The sequence below is a fragment of the Heterodontus francisci genome, chromosome 7 (assembly GCF_036365525.1).
Source record: "Heterodontus francisci isolate sHetFra1 chromosome 7, sHetFra1.hap1, whole genome shotgun sequence".
Lineage (NCBI taxonomy): Eukaryota > Metazoa > Chordata > Chondrichthyes > Heterodontiformes > Heterodontidae > Heterodontus > Heterodontus francisci.
The window spans coordinates 96,070,831-96,093,460 of record NC_090377.1 but is presented as its reverse complement, the minus strand read 5'-3'; the positions used below and the strand labels follow the sequence as shown (position 1 = coordinate 96,093,460).

Here is a 22,630-nt window from a genome sequence, read left to right as displayed (position 1 = left end):
ACCTTCAATATTCAGCCTGGTTCTCAATAGTATTTTCCACCTGGCATCTGTCATAAGCATACTTTTTCTTCTTTATCTCAATCTCTACCTCTTTTGTCATCCAGGGAGCTCCGGATTTGTTTGCCTTACTTTTCCCCTTTGAGGGAACATACCTTGACTGTGCCTGAACTATCTCTTCTTTGAAGGTAGCCCATTGTTCATCTACTGGTTTTCCTGCCAGCTTTTGACTCCAATTTATTCGCCCCAGCTGCATTCTTACCGCATTGAAGTTGGCCTTCCTCCAGTTAATAAATCATACTCTGGATTGCTCTTTGTCCTTTTTCGTAGTCAGCCTAAACCTTATGATACAATGATCACTATCACCTAAATGCTCTCCTACTGATACTTGATCCACTTGGCCCACCTCATTCCCAAGAACCAGGTCTAGCAGTGCCTCCTTTCTCGTTAGGCTAGAAACATACTGCTGTAGAAAATTTTCCTGAACACACTCTAGGAATTCTTGCCCCTCACTGCCCTTTACACAGCTATTATCCCAGTCTATATTTGGATAATTAAAGTCCCCCATTATAACTACCCTATAATTGTTGCGCCTCTCTGTAATTTCCACTAGTTGGTGGCTTAAAGACAACACTGAGCAATGTAACTGCACTCTTTTTGTTCCTTAGCTCTAGCCAAATTGATTCTGTCCTCTACCGCACCCCCCACCCCAGGATATGCATTTTCTCCAGCACTGCAATGATTTCTTTAAATCAATACAGCCACCCCTCATCCTTTTTTCCCTTTCCTATCTTTCCTGAACACCTTGTATCCATGAATATTTAACACCCTATCCTGCCTTTCTTTGAGCCAGGTGTCTGTTATAGCCACAACATCATATTTCCACATGGCAATCTGCGTCTGTAACTCACCAATCTTATTTACCGCACTCCATCCATTCATATACATGAACATTAACCCTGATTCAGACTTTGTTACTTTCTCACTTGCTCTGACCCCACCTAATAATGTACTATTCCCTACTCTCGTGCTATCTATCTCCCCCAGTATACTGTGCACTTTGGTATTCCTCTCTGATACTTGCTGCTGGTTCCCTCACCCCTGACAAGTTACCAGTTTTACCTCCCTCCAGTCTGAGCTGCCTCTCAGGTTCCAATCTCCCTGCCAATTTAGTTTAAACCCTCCCCAACAGCACTAGCAAATCCCCCTGCGAAGATATTCATCCCAGTCCTGCTAAGATGCTTCCCGTTCATATTATACAGGTCCCACCTACCCCAGAACCAGTCCCAATGTCGCTGAAATCTGATGGCCTCCCTCCTACAGCTGTTCTCCAGCTACGTGTTCAATCACTCAATTCTCCTATTCCTATGCTCACTTGCATGCGGGACTGGGAGTAATCCTGAGATTACTGCTTTTGAGGTCCTGCTTTTTATTCTCCTTCCTAGCTCCCTAAAATCTGCTTTGGGGACCTCATCCCCCTATGTCATTGGTCCCGATGTGGACCACGACCTCTGACTGTTCACCCACCCCCAGAAGAATTTCCTGCAGCCGCACCATGACATTCTTGACCCTGGCACCAGGGAGGCAACACACCATTCTGGAATAAAAAAAGAAATGCTAGAAATACTCAGCAGGTCTGGCAGCATCTGTGGAGAGAGAAGCAGAGCTAACGTTTCAGGTCAGGTGACCCTTCATCAGAACTGGACTCCATTCTGGAGTCACGTTTACTGCCACAGAAATACCTGTCTGTTCCCCTAACTAATGAATCCCCTATCACTACTGCTCTTCCAATATTCTTCCTCCCCTCCTGTGCAGCTGAGCCACCTGTGGTGCCACAAACCTGGCTGTGACTGCACTCCTCTGAGGAACCATCACCATCACCAGTATCCAAAACGGAAAACCGATTAGCAAGTGAGATCATATCGGGGACTCCTGCACTACCCGCCTGGTTCTCTTTGACTGCCTGACGGTCACTGATTCCCTATCTGCCTGCATTCTCCTAACCTGTTGTATTATCACCTCCCCAAACATGCTATCCACGTAGTCCTCGCCTCGCAGATGCACAACAGTGAATCCAGCCGCCGCTCGAGTTCCGAAACCCGGAGCTCAAGCGTCTGCAGCCAGTGACACATCCTGCAGATGTTTTTTTCCAGGACTTATGGTGCATCCATGACATCCCACATGTCACAGGCTGTACATTCCACTCAGCAGAGCTGCCCTGCGATACCTTAACTTTACAGACTATTTATTATAAGTAGAATAGCTTACCAGTTACTCACCAACCAGCTCTTACCAGTGCACTGAAGCAAGAAGCAAATACTGGAGGGTTAAAAATTAGAAAAAAATGGGAGAAAAATGGAGCACCTTCTCCCACCTTCACCAAATTCCAATCTGCACACTGTTTGTAGGCTGCAGACCTCTGTATTTATATCTTTTGAAACTGAAACTGCTGCAACCAGATTTGACTGGTCAGCTACTTAACTAATCCGCTACTCTGCAGTCGAGCCTGTTAATCCCTGCCTAAGACTGTACTTTCTTAACCCCACTTTACTTTCTTAACCATAACTTTATCTTGAGGGTAAATTGCAGTTAAATGCTGACTGCAGGCCAGACTTTTATAAAGATAACAACACTTAAAATCCCCACTCACCAGACTCGAATCTCCACCCTCAGCTTGCAATTCCTGCTGAATAAAGTGAAAATTCCTATTTTGAGTACCACGTGTGCAGAAATTTCTGGAATGTTTAAATCAAGATAAAGCTGAAATGTTATAATTGTGACAGATTGTTATATAAAGAAACTACAAGACTATATTGGCCTTCAGATAAATAAAGCAACAACTGGAGGCAGGTGTTCAGAGTTCTGATCAGTGACGATGCAGTAATATCATCCATTGGCTTTTCTCAGAGCTCAGTATGATTGCGTCTGCAGTTTGCGAGACCAGTGGAGGAGCGTATGCAAGCTGCTGTCTGAACAGGTGACTTGTTGAATGTTTTGTTAGGTGCCATGACTCTGATTTCAAAGCTTGTTTTTGAGACAGTCCCAAACTAAAAGTGAAACTGAAAGCTTCAGTGTTCTGGGGAGACAGAACTGGTTGGAACCTGATAAGAAACACAGTCATCTGATCAGAGTCATCCCCAGCTCACAAGATTGGAGAGTTCAAGCAGGCTGCAGGCAGTCTGTTTGCGGACAGGCTGCTGGGTGTGGAAGCTGAATCTGGGAACTGGCCATTGCCAAATATGAGTTTCTGCAGCTGTTTTCAGTTACTTCAAGAAATACTGGTGGATCCACGCCGTCTAGACTGTCTTGAGCAGAGCTGAGGAGGTTTTGGAGTAGTACGCCATTTGTAGTAGAAACTGTACCTGTGGAGTTCAGGATTGAAGGGGAACTGTTGTTGGATGAGACTTGGTAGCTGCATCTTGGAAGATGCAATCTGGAGATCTACCTGAGGAAGTTCAGAGCTTTAAAGGACTTTGTAGTTGTATTTGGTGCCATATTTGCTGAGTGGACTGACCAGTAAATATGTGAGATCTCCTTGTTGTATTCGATAGTTAATGTACAAATTGGAAAATATATGTTGACCATGATTTGTCTGTTAATTCGTGTTTAATTTATGTTGATTTTGGTTTGATAGAGTAAAAGTTATAAAAGTGAAATGTTGTCCATTTGTTTTTTTTTTATTGTGGTTATTTGGTAAATTTGTTTCTTCTGGTTTGTTGATATCCACAGGGATTATAACATCAGTCATTCTGTACCGATTTCTCCAGGGAATGGTTTGCAAACTTATATATAGGTTATCACTGCCTGCTTAGAGAGGTCAGGCAAAGGTTCACAAACACTTTTCCCACAGGAATGAAGCATAAACTTGGAAATTGATAGGGCCACTCCTGCTAACTTAAGTGGTTGGAACTACATTTGCGGGGGCCTGGGACTCAGACATGTTTTCCCTTCTATCAACCAGGTATTAGTATATGGCCTAAGTAAATCTAAAGAAAATGAGAGAAAATAACAATACATTTCAAAAATGAATTGAAGGTTGATTGAAGCCTTACATGGGTTTATGGTAGCAAAATTGCTTCCAATTAAATGTATGTTTTTCAATACAAGAATGTAAACACCTCATGTACTGAAAAGTCTCGAACCTACACTGAGTGACAGTTAATGGATATTCTAACTTTAATTAATTTGATATAATGTTATATTTTGTTCTGCAGACTGGAGCAGAGGAGTTGGGGGAAAGTGGATTAGATGGTCAGAACAGTCGAAAACTTGTCAGATTCACTTTATCAGGTAAGATGCATCCCCAATCCAAGGACAACACACCGTTTGATAGTTTGGATGTTATTAATGTGTATTTTAAACATTTTTAATTCATATTTCAAACCACTCTTTGACGACCATTTCAATTTTGTGTTTACATGCCCAGGATTTTTGAGACGAACTTTGAAGTCAATGTATTAGATGTTAGTAAGGTTAACATAACTTACCATTCTGTCATTGGCAGAAGCTAGGCTTTCCTCTCAGCAAATGTTCAGTGTAAATGCACACTGTTACGAAAGTGCCTCTGTGTTTTGTTAAATATATTTTTAAGGATTCATTTTTGAAAGGTTGAAGAAATGTTAAACTTTGGGGTTTTCAAAAGGGGTCATGTGAAGGCCACTTGACTTTGGAAAAACAGTCCCTGGTTTTTTTTTTGAAAGGGGCGCTGAGAGGTCTTGTGAGGAAAACAAGCCTTTCTGGGAAAACACTTGACTTACAGCAACAACAACAAGCCTTTCCGGGAAACCACCTAACTTCTAGCTCAATAAACAACAAAGAACTTTGGACACCTGGAGAAGTTGTTTACAAAGAAGTGACAGGTCAAGACTGACTGAATTGTTTTGAGTTGGAGTTGAAGTGTATAAAAAGGAAGAGACCTTCCAAGGAGAGAAGAGAATTCCTAAGGAAGGAGAGAAGACCATAACCCAGCTCAGCTTTCTAGCACCTCTCTAAAAGACCCTGAGAAGTCCACTGTGTCAACTCATCTCGTCTCCTGTCTTTGAAGAAAAGCCTGCTAAATTATTTCTCAATGCTGCCTGAAAAGAACTGTACTAAAAGATCCCAGTGACCCGTCTACATGTACACGGAAGCCAGACTGTATGCCAGTTTTGGAACACAACATATCTCATCTGTGTTTTCAAGAATGAGCAAGTATTCAGCCCAAGTGTTTTTTTTGTCTGTAATAGAGCTTTAAAAACAAAAATCCCTTTATTTTTACAGTTAACTGTAAGTGTGTGTGTGTGTGAGGGGCTAAGGCAAAAGGGAACTTTAATATTTCAATCTGTGTGTTTAGGCTTTACTACATTACTGGTTAAGACTTGTTTTATACTAAACTGATAATTTTATTTTATTAAAGAAATCTGCTTTTTTATCCTGGGATAAAAATAGAGTCTATGATTGACCATATCGATAAGTGGAAAAAAAAATTAACTATACCCGTGGAGAAGTGGAACTAGAATAAACAGTGCATTCCTCCTGCCTCAGTTGTAACATAAAATTGGGGGCTCTTTGTGGGATAAACCCAACGCCAATGACGTACAATTATAAGTGGGGTCATAATAATTAAAAAGAAGAAAAGCGGAAAAAAAAGGTTTATTGTGCAGTAGGTTAAAGTTTACTTTACCGGAATGCCTCTATTAGTTGCTGCGACTGTTCTGGGGATGGAGGATGTATCCCTGAGTGTTTTGAGGAACTTAACCAAGGTTAATCTAATAGCATTGGCAGCAAAATTGGGGTTAGAGCTAAGAAAGCAGACATAATTGAAGTAATAGCACAATATTTGCAATAGGAAGAAGAAGAAAGCAAAACCGAGGGTAGTGCTGTTGAATTAGCTAAAATTTGGTTGCAGATGAGGCGGCTTGAACTTGACAAAGAAATAGAAATGAGAACACTTGAGCAGAAAAAAGAATTGAAAAAACTTGAGCTTAAAAAGCAATTGACAATGAAAAAACTTGAACTAGAATTTCAAAGAGAAAGAGCAGGAAGGGATTTGATGTTAAAAAGCTGGAATTAATATAACAGCCTGGCCTTGACTTCAAGGAAAATTCTGGTGAGGAAAGATCTGGCTCCAGCCCAGGACCCAGTGGAGAGCTGTTTAAATTTGTGCAAGCCTTCCCTAAGTTTGAGGAAAGGGACGCAGATGCATTTTTCATTTCTTTTGAAAAGATAGCCAAACAGATGAAGTGGCCGAAGGAAAGCTGGGCACTGCTTATGCAAAGCAGGTTGATGGGCAGAGCTCATGAAGTTTATACCATGCTTTCTGAGGAGGCTTCTGCAGATTATGAGATGGCAAAAAAGGCTATTCTCGCTGTGTATGAGTTAGTCCCTGAAGCTTACTGACAGAAATTTCAGAACCTCCGGAGATTTTCTGGGCAGAATTCTACAGAATTTGAGAGGGTAAAGCAAATTAATTTTAATCATTGGATATGGGCACTAAAGGTAGAAGCCATGTATGAAAACCTTAGTGAACTAATTCTCCTGGAAAAATTTAAAAATTCACTCCCTCCATTAGTAAGAACCCATGTAGAGAACCAGAAGGTTTCAACGGCAGTGCAAATTGCTGATGATTACAAGCTTGTGTCTAAGTCCAAACCCTTTGTCTGTCACCCCCACAAACCCGAGAAGGCTAAAAGGTGGGAGAGTGAAAGGAAGTCAAGTAGCCAGGGACCAGAAGGGACAGCTGGGAATGCCGCAGGATCTCCTGTTCAGACCAGAAAGGAAAATGTTGAGGGTGGAGGTGAGGTCCGCAAGCCCCAAAGTATTATCATTTTAACAAGGTGGGACAACATTGCGCAGAATGCTGGAAGTTGCTGGGTAAACCCATGGGACTTACTGGGGTACACAAAGCCAATGCAGAGAAAGGGGCCCATACCAAAAGTACAGCAGATCAGGCTGTAGCTCTGACTACAGCTGTAAGGCTAAAAACAAAAACCACTGTGAATGCAGGGGTTGTGAATAAGATACCCGAGAGTTATAGGGAAGTCTTGTCGAAAGGAAATGTAACTCCTTGTCCCTCAAGTGAAGCAAGTAAACCTATAGTTATACTTAGGGATACAGGAGCCACCCAAACTCTTTTACTGGGAAAAGGCATGACTTTTCCACCAGAGAACGCACTGAATGCCGAGGTTTTAGTGAATGGTATTGGTGGGGAGTATATACCCATACCTTTGTATTGGGTGCACCTAGAGAGTGTGACCTAATGTTTGGAACGGTAACTGTAGGAGTTGTTCATCGTTTGCCAGTAGATGGAATTGAACTACTCCTGGGGAATGATTTAGCCGGATCAAAATAGCAGTCCCCAGTAGTCACGGAAAAACCAAGTGAAGTGAAAGAGACAGAACAGTTGCAGGAAAAGGTTCCAGGAATTTTTCCTTAAGTGTAGTAATCCAAACAATGGCTATACAAGTTCCATTGTCGGAGGCAGAATTGGCACCATCGTCAGATGGCTGAATATCTAAAACTTTCTTTGGGGATTTGGATAATCCAAAGGAAATGTTACTACGTCTTCTCACGGCTCAGCAAGCTGATCCAGAGTTAAGTAAAGTGGCACAATCAGCTCAAACAGAAGCTGAGGCAAAATGAGTTCCAGAAGGCTACTATATTAGAAATGGGATTCTGATGAGGAAGTGGAGACCTCCTCACAGACCTGCGGATGAAGAATGGATGGTAGTTCATCAGATAGTAGTACTGCCATATCGCTGGGACATGTGGGGATCTGGAAGACCCAATCACGAATAAAGTGACATTTTTACTGGCCTGGTCTTTCCAAGGATGTGGTGCAGTTTTGTAAAACATGCCATACGTGCCAGATTGTGGGAAAACTGCAACCTGCCACAAAACCGGCACCTCTAATTGCCATACCAGTTTTGGGGAACCATTTCGTAGGGTGTTGCTAGACTGTGTTGGACCTTTGCCGAAAACAAAAGCAGGACATTGATATATACTCACTATCATGGATGTGACTACTGGGTTTCCAGAGGCCATTCCCTTGAGAACAATTTCTGCTAAGGTAGTGGTAAAGAAGTTAACCCAGTTCTGCAGTAGATATGGATTACCGATTGAGATACATGTTTATCATAACTTATTTATGTTCTCTATGCCCTATTTATAAAGTCCAGGATCCCATATGCTTTATTAACCGCTTTCTTGACCTGCTGTGCAACCTTTAATGATTTGTGCACATATACCCCCAGGTCCCTCTGCTGCTGCACTCCCTTTAGAATTGTACCCTATAATTTTATATTGCCTCTCCTCGTTCTTCCTACCAAAATGAATCACTTCACACTTTCCGATATTAAAGTTTATTTGCTACATGTCTGCCCATTCCACCAGTCTGTCTATGTCCTCTTAAAGTTTCTCACTGTCCTCATCACAGTTCACAATGCTTCCAAGTTTTGTGTCATCTGTAAATTTTGAAATTGTGTCCTGTACACCCAAGTCTAGGTCATTAATATATGTCAAAAAGCGCAAGGGTCCTAACACCGAGTCCTGGGGAACCCCACTATATCCCTTCCTCCAGTCTGAAAAACAATCGTTCGCAACTACTTTCTGTTTCCTGTCACTCAACCAATCTCATATCCATGCTGCTGTTGTCCCTTTTATGCATGGGCTCTAAATTTGCTGACAAGCCTGTTATGTGGCACTTTATCAAATGTTTTTTGGAAGTCCATGTACACCACATCAACTGCATTACCCTCATCAACACTCTCTGTTACCTCATCATAAAACTCAATCAAGTTTGTTAAATACGATTTGCCCTTGACAAATCTGTGCTAGCTTTCCTTAACTGATCCACATTTGTCCAAGTGACAGTTAATTTTGTCCGAATTATCGTTTCTTAAAGCTTGCCCACCACTGAGGTTAAACTCTCTGGCCTGTAGTTTCCGGGCTTGTTCATGCATCCTTTTTTGAACAAGTGTGTAACCTTTGCAATTGTCCAGTCCTCTGGCACCACCCCTGTACTAAGGAGGATTGGAAGATTGTGGACAGTGCCTGTGCAATTTCCCCCATTACTTCCATAAGCTCTGGATCTGGATAATTGTGCCTGCTTTTCCTGTTCCCTTGTTAACTGATCTTCCTCCTCTAGTTTTGGATGCATCTCATCCGGTCCTGGGGACTTAGCAACTATACGTACAGTCAGCCTATCTAATACCTCCTCTTTGTCAATTTTTAGCCCATTCAGTGTTTCAACTATATCCTCTTTCACCATGACTTGAGCAGCATCTTCTTCCTTGGTAAAGACAGATGCAAAGTACTCATTTAGTACCTCAGCCTTGCCCCCTGCCTCCATGCATAAATCCCCTTTTAGGTCCCTAATTGGCTCCACGCCTCCTTTTACCATCTTTCTACTATTTATATGCCTATAGAAGATTTTAGATTTCTTTTTATGTTATTTGAAGTCTCTTCTCATACTCTCTTTGCTTGTCTTATTTCGTTCTTCACTTCCCCTCTGAAACTTCTATACTCAGCCTGGTTCTTAATTGTTTTATCCACCTGACATCTGCTTCATCTTACTCTCTATCTCTTCCGTCGTCCAGGAGCTCTGGATCTGGATAACTGTGCCTGCCTTTCCTGCTCACTTGTTAACCGATCTTCCTCCTCCAGTTTTGTAGACATAAAAGATCCCATGGCGCTATTCGAAGAAATGCAGTGTGTTGTCCCTGGTGTCCTGGCCACTATTTATCCCTCACCCAACATCACTAAAGTAGATTATCTAGTCATTATCTCATTGCTGTTTCTGGGATCATGTAGCAGTTCTACACTACAAAAGTAACTACACTTCAAAAATATTTAATTGTTTGTAAATCCTTTGGGACATCCTGAAGTCATGAAAGAGGCTATATAAATGCAAGTTCTTTTTGCTTTCACCTTTTAGTTCAATGAACGGAACTCCCACCCTGTTCATTTTGGTTGCTGCAAGTGAAATAACAGCTGTTGTAGGAAAGAGAATTGGAAATAAAAATTCTTTAAATAGCAGGCCTCATGGTAACAAAAAACTAGTGCATTAATGAAAAATTTTAGCAAGACTAGGTACTCGAGTGAAGAGAAAGGAGGCTTTCAAACCAACACTGAAATATACTACTCAGCTTTATGAAGCCGTATTGTAAAGGCCAGGCTATCTATTTATTTTCCCATTTCATATGTAGAAGCAACACTGTGAGCGAATGGGCTGAAATACCTTGGCGCGATTCTGTGTGGGACAAATTTCTATGCATTTTGCATGATATTGCCATGCATAATAAGCCTGGTGCTTCACAGCAAGACTTCACAGAGAGAGCATGACTTCACAAAATGGGAAGTAATAAAAAGCCATGGTGATGGTGCTGGAATAATATGTTTATCTTTCTGGCGTTTAGCAGGCATCTTCTGAGAGAAAATGGAAAATATAGGACACTGGCAGTGGAGTGTTTAAATGAGCTGCAGACAACTTAGTACATCCTGCACACGGAGACACACTAACATAATTATGCAGAGGAACAATTGGAATTTGAAAAAAAAATTAAAACATTACACATTGTATAGGTTTATAAATGATATAAAAGAGAGTGTCGGCATCCCATTATGCTGTCCCAGGGGACTGGTACTTACTATAGGGTCTAATACTGTTGGACAGATCCAGGGGACTTGTGACCACTGCAGGATCTAACATTGTCATTATAAATTGACTGATCCTATTTTTCCAAACAGATATCAGAGCTGTAGAGCTCAAGAAGGGAATGTTTTTCAATCCGGATCCATATTTAAAGATGTCTATTCAGCCTGGGAAGAAGAGCACTTTCCCTACTTTTGCTCATCATGGACAAGAGAAGAGGTCAACAATAGTGGCAAACACAACAAACCCTATCTGGCGCGGAGAGGTAAAACAAACTGTATCATTGACACAGAGCAGATGCTTCCTGATGGAAATAGGCAGTGACGAAACAAAGTGTTGCCGGGACTGATAAATGCGATTAACGTGATGCAGATTTTATTGTTTTACAGAAATACTCGTTTGTAGCCCTTCTCACAGATGTACTTGAAATTGATGTGAAAGACAAATTTGCCAAGAGTCGTCCTATTATAAAGCGCTTCCTGGGCAAACTAACCATACCAGTACAGCGTCTTTTGGAGAGACATGCAATAGGGTAATATGTTATTGAACTTAACAAAGAACTTCATTGTCAATTTTAATGTTTCTCTCATTATCTCTTTTTCAATAGTATGTTTGAAAAATGCTTTATATTATGCCAGATAAGTGATGTCAGTGCTGCACTGTCACTTGTAAATGCTAAATCTGATGATTTATTATAGGTGTGGGTGTGTTGTTGTGCTTTCTTGTCAGTCATCCAGGAAATGAAGAGGAAACATTATGAAATTTTAAACCATACAGAATAATTTGTTCATTTACTTCTATTTTGACAACAATCTGTTTTTTTTTATATAGGTTTCTTTTCCTTTGGCCTTGTTCCCTTCTCCTTAATTCTTATTTTGCCTGCATGTCTGGTGACTTGGTTCCCCAGTGTCGAGATAATCATGACAGATGGGCGATCAAGATCTGGAGAGGCTGGGGTTTTGGGGAAGTAATGGAAAATATGCAATATAAATTCACTAGGTTGTGACCAGGGACATGGGGTTAGTTATGAAGAGAGACTTGAAGTTAAGTATTTTTTCACTGGAGCTTCGTGGTCACTTTTATTGCCTTTCATTTTCAGATCTTTGAGATGTGAATTCAAATTCTCAAGCTGTTATGGTGGGATTTGAGCTCACATTGTCTAGGTTATTAGTTGAGTTGTTGAGTTTACTGGTTTAGTAACATAACCAGTATACTTCTGAACTCCTATCCCTGTGCAATGAGTGAGATATTTTGTCTCTCTACCCACCCCCAGCTCCCCCCAAACCTCGGCCCCTCTGCTGTTACATTATATTGCTTGGCAGACTTTCAGAGGCTTTGTGGAAAAAATGCACTCTGTAAAAAGCCTAATTGGAATTGTCAGTTTGATTCATGAAGATTCATATACGAAAACTAGAATGAAGAAAATTGTTGAAATGGAGAGTTCATAACCTACTTATATGAAGGAAGGGTTGATATATTTCAACAAAGTAATTGGGTATACATTTGTGAGAAATCACCAAGTTCACAGCATGAGCTGTTTCATTGGAACAATTGCACATCCCAGTGGCCATTTGTTGTACTACACTTATTGTGGACTGAATGCTGTCAGACATTAGTCAGGGTAAGTTCACTGAGGCAGGAGGGAGTAACACTTGTCAGAAGCTGGTTAGGCCACAGCTGGTGTACTGTGTACAGTTCTGGGCCCACACTGTAGGAAGGATGTGATTGCACTGGAGAGGGTGCAGAGGAGATACACCAGGATGTAGCCTGAGAGACTGGATAGGCTAGGGTTGTTTTCCTTGGAACGGAGAAGACTGAAGGGGGGACCTGATTGAGATATACAAAATTATGAGGAGCATTGATAGGATAGGTAGGAAGGAACTTTTTCCCTTAGCGGAGGGGTCAGTAACCAGGGGGCATAGATTTAACGGAAGGGGCAGGAGGTTTAGAGCGGAGTTGAGGAAACATTTTTTTCACCCAGAGGGTGGTTGGAATCTGGAACACACTGCCTGGAGGGGTGGTAGAGGCAGGAACCCTCACAACATTTAAGAAATATTTAGATGAGCACTTGAAACGCCATAGCATGCAACGCTACGGGCCGAGTGCTGGAAAATGGGATTAGATTGTATGGGTTCTTTATGGTCGGCGCAGGTGCGTTGGGCCAAAGGGCCTGTTTTTGTGCTGTAAAACTCTGACTCTAAGCATGGGTCGGAGATGAGACTACAACACACTACTGCCAATTCTGATCGTTTGTAGCTTGTTGCTTCTCTTATCCACTTTACTTTGTTAATTCAGTTTAGGATTCACTTTAACTAATTAAAGTTAAGGCAAGCTCAGAATTTACACCAAGGCCACTTTCACTTTTCCTGAATTGCTTTCAGATCCTATAGCCGATAGCAAAAGTTTCTACTTACCACAAGATCGCCAAGATTTATACAGATGAGGAAGGCCATTTTTTTTTTTGCTATTTTACTCAGCCGTCTAGAAAAAACCCTGCAGTTCCCCTCATCATCATATCCAACTGTTTGTTATGAGTGTAGCCCTTGCTGGAGCTGGACTTGCATTCAGTAACGGTGAGTGCTAGCAATAAATGAACAGTGGCGCAGTAGTTAGCACCGCAGCCTCACAGCTCCAGCGACCCGGGTTCGATTCTGGGTACTGCCTGTGTGGAGTTTGCAAGTTCTCCCTGTGACCGCGTGGATTTCCGCCGGGTGCTCTGGTTTCCTCCCACAGCCAAAGACTTGCAGGTTGATAGGTAAATTGGCTATTATAAATTGCCCCTAGTATACCTAGTATAGGTAGGTGGGTGGGGATGTGCTAGGAATATGGGATTAATGTAGGATTAGTATAAGTGGGTGGTTGATGGTTGGCACAGACTCGGTGGGCTGAAGGGCCTGTTTTAGTGCTGTATCTCTAAATAAAACTGGACACAATACTCCAGTTGGGACCTCACCAGAGCTTGTGGTGTAGGTACACCTAGAATGCTGGTAGGGTAGGGCATTGCAGGATTTGACCCAGTGACAATGAAGGAATGGCGATATAGTTCCAAGTCAGGATGGTGTGTGACTTTGAGGGGAACCTGCAGGTGTTGGTGTTCCCATGCACCTGCTGCCCTTGTCCTTCTAGGTGGTAGAGGCCACGGGTTTGGAAGGTGCTGTCGAATGTCTGGGAATGACTGCCAAGCACACACCAGAAGCGTTACGAGTGGTCAGGTTGTGATGTCAAACAGCGCAGGTGTATCCATGTGCCAATCACTGTCATCTGAACATGCGTTTAGCTGCACGAGGCAGCCCCCACTGGTGCTATTTAAAGGGACAGGCATGCTAGTTACAGGTGCTTTTGACTTATTTCTGCTGTGGCAAAGTTTGTGGAAGTACTGTTGTTTTTGAAACTGGTTGTTTCTGAAGGTCTCAAATAAAAGCAAAATACTGCAGATGCTGGAAATCTGAAATAAAAACAAGAAATGCTGGAAATACTCAGCAGGTCTGGCAGCATCTGTGGAGAGAGAAGCAGAGTTAACGTTTCAGGTCAGGTTCTGATGAAGGGTCACTGACCTGAAACATTAACTCTGCTTCTCTCTCCACAGATGCTGCCAGACCTGCTGAGTATTTCCAGCATTTCTTGTTTTTGTTTCTGAAGGTCTTTTGGTTAGTGGGTGCATCCATTCACAGGGGGCAGAGGATTTTGTCGCCTGTAGTCTGAAAGAAGTCTGAGGGCTGTCATTGCAGTGCCTCTGGGTCTGCAATGTAACAAACAAAGGAACAGATGCTGCAGGGAGGGGAAGCTCTGTGAAGAGGGAGGAGGAGGAGGGTTCTCCTCTGAAGGCCCTACCAACCGTGGGTTTTCAGGGAACACTTCTCATACTTCCACCTCATCCGGGGAAATGTCTGAGATGACTCGGATTCAACAAGGAAGTGGACACAGAATCAGACCTGCAGCCTCACCAGGGTGTATCTGGGAGGTAGCTGAGGCCATGTATGTGAAGAGAGGCGATTTCATTGTGTTCTCTTTAAGCAAAGAAAAGCAGGATGAGTGGGCATACGGATTTGCCAAGATAGCAGGATTCCCAATGTCTGTCTGAGCTCCCACGGCATGGAGCTATCGACTGCACACACGTGGCTCTGCGGGCCCCACATGGCAACAGAGAGAGGGACCGGAACTGCGAGGGCTACCATTCAATCAACGTGCAATTGATGTATGACCATACCCATACTATCATGCTAGTGAATGCCTGCTATCCTGGCTGCAGCCACGATGCCCACACCGTGAAGCAGTCTGATGCTCTTGCCGTCTTCAGGCCTCCAAGAAGAACCAGAGAGCTGCTGCTCGGAAACAAAGGATATCGCCCCTACACGTAGCTGATAACACCCCTTCCACCACTTGACCACACAAGGACAACAGGTGAATAATGAAATCCACGCAGCCACCAGAAACATCGTGGAGCTGACAGAATTCTCAAGCAACTGTGACCCTACAATACTCGCTGGAGTGTGTTCCAAGTTTGTGTGGTCTGCTGCGTCCTCTACAACCTCACTGTCATGAGGGCATATCCATTGCCACCAAGCATCCAGAGGCCACCTCGGGAGGGGAAGGCAGGGAGAATGCAGCCAGGATCCCCTCACTCTGGACGGGTTGTCCAAGAGCACCTGCTCAGACTCCCCTTCCCTTGGGGGAGCATTCCTTCACCACCATGGCTTCACTTTACTATCATTTTGGGACGCCCCATCACAGCATTTCCTTAGCCAAGATCCTGCAATAAAAGCCACCAAAATAACCTTTCCATAACATCTTTATTCAAAAACATATCCACTTATACAACAAAAATGAACTATTCCTCCGTGTGCATTCCTTTAGTGCCTGTCTGTTGGAAGCTTTTGCTCCTATGCAGTGCTTCTCCAGTGGCTGCAGCATGGCCTTTAACTGTGCGAGACTGCAGATGCCCTTGCAGGATGCCCTCGAGCAGCTCTGGGTCTAGAATGCCCAGACTGCACCACTCAGCATTGGTGGCAGCAGTTTGGACTGGCTGGCCGAGAGGCAACAGCAAGGATACTGGCAGAGTGGCAATGGTGCGAGGATGAATGCTGTCATCCTGAGAGAGGGCAGCAGGTTTGTGCTCAGTGGTGCTACTGCTACTCCCATGGGGTGGTACCTCACCAATTTTGGTAATCTGGAGCACAGATTGTTGGATTGCTGTGAAAGCCTGCAAGCCCCTTTGAGCAATCAGATCTGCAGCCATAATGGCAGCAGTCTGAGCCTGCACGGCAACAAGCATAGATCTCATGACTCTGTCTGAGCTTCCACGGCAGCACCGAGACGTTGGGTGGCTTTCGCCTGCACTGCAGTGGAAGCTGAGACATCACCCACCAGACACTGCATCACAGTTTGGTCCGCAAGTGCCGTCGTGGAGCTGGCCACTACTTCCATGCTGGAAAGGATGGGCTCCATGTTCCTTGACAGTAACAAGTCTATCTGACAGACTTGTTAATGCATCAAATATCTCTGTATACATTCGCATCAGTGTTCTCCTATATGCCGCCCCATCACAGTCCTTATCTGAGTCTCCTGCAGCAGAACCCGTGTACAAGCTCGCCCACCAGTGAGCTGGCATAGGAGCTATTCTTTCCCCCAACTATTGCTGCAGGCCACTCATGCCCGGTGTCTCACCACTTGCAGATCCCGACTCTATGTTAGTTTCTAAAGTTTGCACATTGCCAGCATCTGGACTAATGGCTTCGAGTGTCTAATCACATGACAGTGCTTCTTCATTGGTGGGTGTAGTGTTGCTCTCTCTCCATCCTGAGGCTGCCAGTTCCGGGCAGTTGGCAGTTCTGCGTATCTTAAAGTGGAAAATCAGACGTGAAGGGTTGGGGTGAGTGAAACTGGGTGGGGTTGTAAAGTAAGAGGTCCATGGTCATACCATCTGCAGCTTGCACTTGCTCCATAGCAGGATGAGAGAGAGTTGGAAGTTGAGAAGAGCCGTAAGGCAGTAACATACTGTAATCCTCAATGTTCTCGGCGATGCCAGATGCAACAGGCTCTGTCACAGCCAGACTCAATGATGTGGAGTACATTCTCCTCCGTAGGGGATGCAGGCATGCCTATCACTTCAGCTCTGCCTTCATCTATTCCATGCCACCTTGTCCTGCATCTATACTTTTTTCAGGGGCCTTTTTGACTGTTCTCCCATCCATTTAGCGTGCTTTTATAGCATTCAAGTGGACCCCTTCACCTTTTTCCTGATAGGATTTGTAGAGGTTATTTTCCTTACTTTGCTTCTGAATAAATGGATTAACAAATTAGAGCAATATTAGTCTAAGCCTACTAATCCTGAGTCTGTATTTATCTTGAATGCTGAACCCACCCCCAAACAACTTGCTTGAGCTTTTCTCTAATTTTCATGAAGTTACACTTTTTAAAATAATATACCTGGCTTCCGGTGTTTCAGAATCCCAAATCATGTCAAACTTGATCATTCTATTGACAATTTCTCTCGATGTTGCTGTATTTGCTCCATGTTATCTTGGTCATTTACATTATCAAGATTGTGGACAGTTTCGCTGAGACATTGGGCTGAATTTTATGCCGCCCCAGCGGGTTGGATGGTAGTGTGAGGGCGGCATAAAATTGAGCGAGAGGCTCTGGGAGGTCTACCCGCCCCGCTCACGCTTCCGGTCAACTTTACGGTGGGTGGGGGGGTGGGTGTGGGGAATGGCCCGCCCCTAAGTGGCCACTTAAGGGCCCTCGCCTTCCTTCACGGGTATTTTACCTGTGGCAAGCGGGCGTGCTGGGGACGTGAAAGGCCGCCCAGCAATAGCGGGGGCTATGGCAGTCGGGCACAGGGCGCCCGATTGAGGGCCACCCCTGCCTCCCAACCCACCCCCGGGACCCAAGATGCCCCCCTTCCCCCCAAATGACCACTGCAGCCTCACCAGGGAAGGACCATCTCCCTGGTGAGGCATGCCCAACTTACCTCGTCTCCTGGTTCCATCTCGTTGGCTGGGCTGCAGTCCCAGCAGTGGCCACCGCTCCCAGTGGCGCTGCTGGGATTAAGAGCTGCCGGCCCTCTGATTGGCAGGTGGAAGTCCTGTCTTGGGACAATTAAAGCCCGGGGACCCGTAAAATGCGGGATGGACCCCCAGGCTAGGCGGAAGCAGGTTCGCCACCGACATTTACGTCGGTGGTGAATTCCGGTCCGCCTAAGGTAAAATCCAGCCCATTGGCTCACAAAACAGTTATGCAGTATGCTCTAACTCCAAATCACTTGCGTATTCCCAACTTCATGTTGATGGATTGAGGTTCTCCATTAAAGTAATCTCACTTTTCCATATTTTTCTCATCTTTTTGTGCTGACTCGTAGCACAATCCTGCTATTAGCTTTACCCTTTTCCCTTGGAAGAATTGCACCAGAATTGCTTATTGTGTAATTTTAAATTTCGTACAAAATCATTATCTTTAACTTCCCAGGTATATAGCACATAAAAGCCTAGCCTCTTTCTGTCCACAGTCTTTTCTGAACAATCCATACTGCAGTTTGTTTATATTCATTCCTATTCTCTGGTGTCAGTCACGTTTTTTATATTCCTCCTACATTGTAGTTTTCTATGGCTAGATTGCATGACCATTATTATTCCTTAATGAACTGCCCTCCTTTATTAAGCACCAAAATTATACACTAAACATTAATTTGCATTCTTCCCTGCATTTTGACTTGAGCTATAAGGCCTTTATATAGTTTCTTCCTGTTTGTTTACCCCTTCATGGGCTACCACCATTTGGTTTCTTCCTTTCTACCCTTTCCTTAATGTACACTGCTCGAGATCTAGATAGATGACTCACTGTCCTATTGGTATTTACCTTACAACACATATTTATATCTATCTTCTTGAGCGTGGAGTCCCTTGTAGCTGCAAACCTGCTGTGCCTTTCAGCCTGTGTCTTTGTCCTAGCTATTTTCTCTGGAGTTCTAATTACTTCTGTGATCTGGTTTTGTTTGTGCATTACGGGGCAGGGCCTGGCTTCTGTTCATCTCGTAATCTCTGGAGCAGCTTTCATAAGTTTTCTTGCTTCCTTTAGCTTTCCTATTATATTTTTCTATCTGTCTCCATCCAGTATCCATATTTTATGGTTCTCTTTGCATAGGTAACCTTTTCTTGGTGACTCTGTGGTTGCTAATGATATACTCTTGTGGTTGACTGCTCATGCAGTCACTTCACTTATATACAGTTAGGACTACTTATTTATGTGTGTACTAAAAAATTACTCTTACCCTTAATCCAAGCATAGGTGAGAATCCAGAACTTAAACATTTATTATACCATTTAATTTGGCTTTAAAATTTGCTTTATATTACGACTGACCCATCATTTGCGTGTAATTGAATGTCTTATTCACCAAATGGCAACTTAGTTGTTTGGAATAAAGGGCAACTATATTGTGTTTGGGCCTACCTATTTAGTTTCGTCTCTACTTTATTATTAGTAGGAAAATGCAACCCAGTGAATTGCAGCTTTCCGTTTCATTGTGATTCTATTTTCACTGTGTTGCAGTGAGACGGTACACAGCAGATACTGCTTTCCTGCTGTTTGAATTGCTGACATTTTATGTTACTATTTTAATTCCTACCCTGTGACTTCCTGACATGTTCTGAAGACCATAAACTCTCCTGTCAGTCATGGTAACCTCAGTGGTTAACTTCCTGTCCCCAAAACAGCAGTAGGGAAGAGAGAAGTGAAAGTAAACAAAGCCAGTGTGTTCAGTATCACTAGTAATCAAGGAACTGCAAGACTTCATTGTGAATTAGCAATTGCTGTAGTTTAAGTGAAATAAAGAACTGACTGAAAGGCTAAACTGGCATGCAGCTTGCCAATTTGTGTATATTTTTCAAGGACCTTGAGAACCATTTTTGTTTTCATGGACAAACGTTGTCAAACACAGACATATCTGACTTCAAAACTACTGAACAATGTGGCAGCATGATTTTTTTAATATTTACAGGAGCACTCCCTGAAGACCACTTTGAAAATGGAATTAGACTATTTTATACAAATGAGTACACGTTTCTACATATTCGCTGATTTCTCAGACAGTATATCAAACAAACATCTATTTCATCCCTGTTGATGTATAATAGGAGGAAAAATTAATATATGTTGAGGTGCAATAGAAACAATAGTTTTAAATCTTGACACCTAAGTTTGGGGGTAATTTATTGTAGGACCTCCCTACTAGCTCTGTATTTTATACTTCGGGAGAAATGAAATAACAGTTGGGTTTACATCATGGCTCTGAAAACTTAGAAAGGATAGGGATTGAATATTCTTTCGCAGATAAAAATGTATTCTTTATTTCCATTGTTTCATGTTTTTGAAAAGGTATTCAGAAAATAATGTTTTGGTAATATCAATAAATGGGCAGCAATAACACAATGATATTTGCTTGTGAACATTTTTCTAGGCATTGTTTTATTTCATGTGTACAGTAGCTAAAGTCAAGCTGGCAAAGGAAGTACAACTTCATGTGTTAATTCTAGCAGTGAGTGTGCATGTCTGTAAGTAAAATATGAGAGGTTGAGCAATAATACATCTATGTTTCCTTTCAGTCAGTGTTGGGACTTCTGTAGAGGCTAAAAGATGACTGTTCCTCCTTTTTGCATAGTGTAAGGTTTGGACATTCATAGCTGGATTCACAAGAAAATAAATTCTCACCACAAGTAACAGGATGTAGATGAAGAACAAAAGCTGAAGCACCTGAATATTCATCACTGTTTAAACTATGATTAATGATATGTATTTAGCTTTCATGATCAGTAATGCAATCCCTGAAAGAAAATTAACTCAGGTTAGCATTTTGTCCATTTGGGAGTTTCAGATTGAGGAAACAAACGAGCAGCAGTTACCAGGCATAAAGTAAATAATGGTTATAAATTCCCAGAAATTAGATCTGTAATGTTTCCATCGTATATTATCTTTTAAAAGTGAGTCACGTTGCACTATTCCTTGTTGCAGTGACCAGATTGTAAACTACAACCTGTGCAGAAGACTTCCCACTGACCATGTCAGTGGTCAGCTCCAGTTCAGAGTTGAGCTCACTTCATCTATTCATGAAGGTAAAGAAAAGATGCTTTCTAATTGCAATAGGCATTCACAGTTATCTTTGGTTTCTAACTTGCATCTGGTCCTGATCAAACCTGCTGAATTTCATGTTAATGTCACATTACTATTGCTGTACCTACGGTCTAGACTAACCTGTCACTTCATGGATTGTAGGATTCTGTATGCTGTACCTTGAGTTCTTTGTCAAATGCTTGTATCATTCCTTTGTATTTGTTGTGTTCTCTGGAAATTTTTGTAAAAATACTAAAAATGAATGCATCCAGTTACTCACAGAGCATGGGCTATAAGCTTTGAAAATACTTTTGGCATTTGACTTTGCACTACTTTTATCCCTGGAATATTCAGGCGAAGATTTGTAGATGTGAATTGTTGCATATCAAAGTTTGCCAGTGAACATTTGCCTCATTTGTTCTGTCATTTAAACTTTCCTTCGTATCTCATGTAAGGAAAAAGATATATGCTGTAATTTTCCATGTAATCTTTGGCGCAATATATTTTCCACCAGGGTCATGAGACTATTTCTGAATACAAAATGATGCATATCATGTGTACAAACTTATAGTATATATCTTTTTCCTCATACTAAAGATGAAGAGACAAAGGGGGAGAAATTCATTTGTGCGCTACGCAGACTTGCATCAATTCCTTAAGGGTAGGAAACACCATGGGCTGCAGAGGTAGTGGCCTGTGGCGTTCCATACCCCTGGGGAATTGATCTGAGTCTGTTAGTGCCACTGAAACTGTTGCAGTGCTTTGCGAATTAACTTCCCTCCAAAAGGTCTAGAGTCAGTTCAGTAGATGTTTGCTGAATAATTTTAATGAAATTAACACTTCACAAAAAAGATCTTCTCCAGAAAGGTTAAAGGAATGAAAGAAATGGAAGATCATATGCTCAGCTTCTTTTCTCTTCTCATTTTGTGGCCAATTCAATCATATACAGAGTACATCACACAGTCTGATTGGCTGCTGTCTGTTTCTACTATGTGTTGGAGGGGCAGTGGAGGAATTAATAACCTCTTGCACAGTTTCTGGATCTTTCTACAAATTGCCATTAGAATTTTTAGATTGTGGAATTCAACTTGATGCTGTAATGGGTCATTTAACTGATCTCCTACTTCATACCTTATAATCAAATATTCACAATCATGTGGCGCTAGGTACAGTTACCATCTCAGTACCTGGATCCAAATGCTGTAGCAGATAGTGGGAACAAACACCAAATAAATTTCACCCACCAAATAAATTAGGACAAATTCCTTCACATTTGGTCATCATCTGGGGTTAGTGGTAACGGGAATCAGAGTTATTATCAACTAGAGATCAGTTAATTCCTTCAGTGCAGGAGTGGCTGGTTCCTTACTGAATTTAAGTGGCATCTTATAGAAGGAGGGATATTAACAGCTACACATCTCGTCTGTTGCAATGTAATGTCGGAACATAAGGGAAATAATTTAGCTTATCATAATACTGCTATACTTAGAATTTCTATGAAGAGTTATTACTCACAATGAAGCCAAGCCAATCTGTGGTCCATCGCAGTTATAATGTTGTGTTCTGTTGTTAGATATAGTACAGAATAAACATTTTTTAAATTGAAGTAAAAGTTCCTGTTACTGAAAGAACATTTGCAACTTTTAATGTAAAATAAAGCCCCAAAATGCTACACAGAGGTGCAGTAAAAACAAAAGGATGAATGGCAAGCCAAAGTATGAGCCTTTAGGAGGGGTGACCAAAAGCTTTGTCTAAAAGGTGGCTTTTAAAGAGGGTCTTAAAGCAGGAGAGGGAGGTGGAGAGCTGGATGGTTTTAGGTAGGGAATTCCAGAATGTGGGGCTTGGGTGGCTGAAGGCATGGGTGCCAATGTTGGATTGAAAGGAACAGGTGATGCGGAAG

General features: G+C 42.5%; 1 protein-coding gene across 15 annotated transcripts in view; it reads left to right on the top strand.

The window, feature by feature from the left end:
• The window catches only part of hecw2b (HECT, C2 and WW domain containing E3 ubiquitin protein ligase 2b), a 431,729-nt gene that overhangs the window by 246,977 nt on the left and 162,122 nt on the right, over positions 1-22,630 (top strand). For all 15 annotated transcript variants that reach the window (XR_010975402.1, XR_010975398.1, XR_010975400.1 and 12 more), the window contains 4 exons: positions 4,212-4,287; positions 10,723-10,892; positions 11,017-11,159; positions 20,632-20,732. Coding sequence is in view for 5 of the 15 variants with exons in the window: in XM_068035672.1 (XP_067891773.1) it covers positions 4,212-4,287; positions 10,723-10,892; positions 11,017-11,159; positions 20,632-20,732 (490 nt within the window). In the remaining 10 variants the exon portion in view is untranslated. The remainder of the gene's footprint in view (positions 1-4,211; positions 4,288-10,722; positions 10,893-11,016; positions 11,160-20,631; positions 20,733-22,630) is intronic.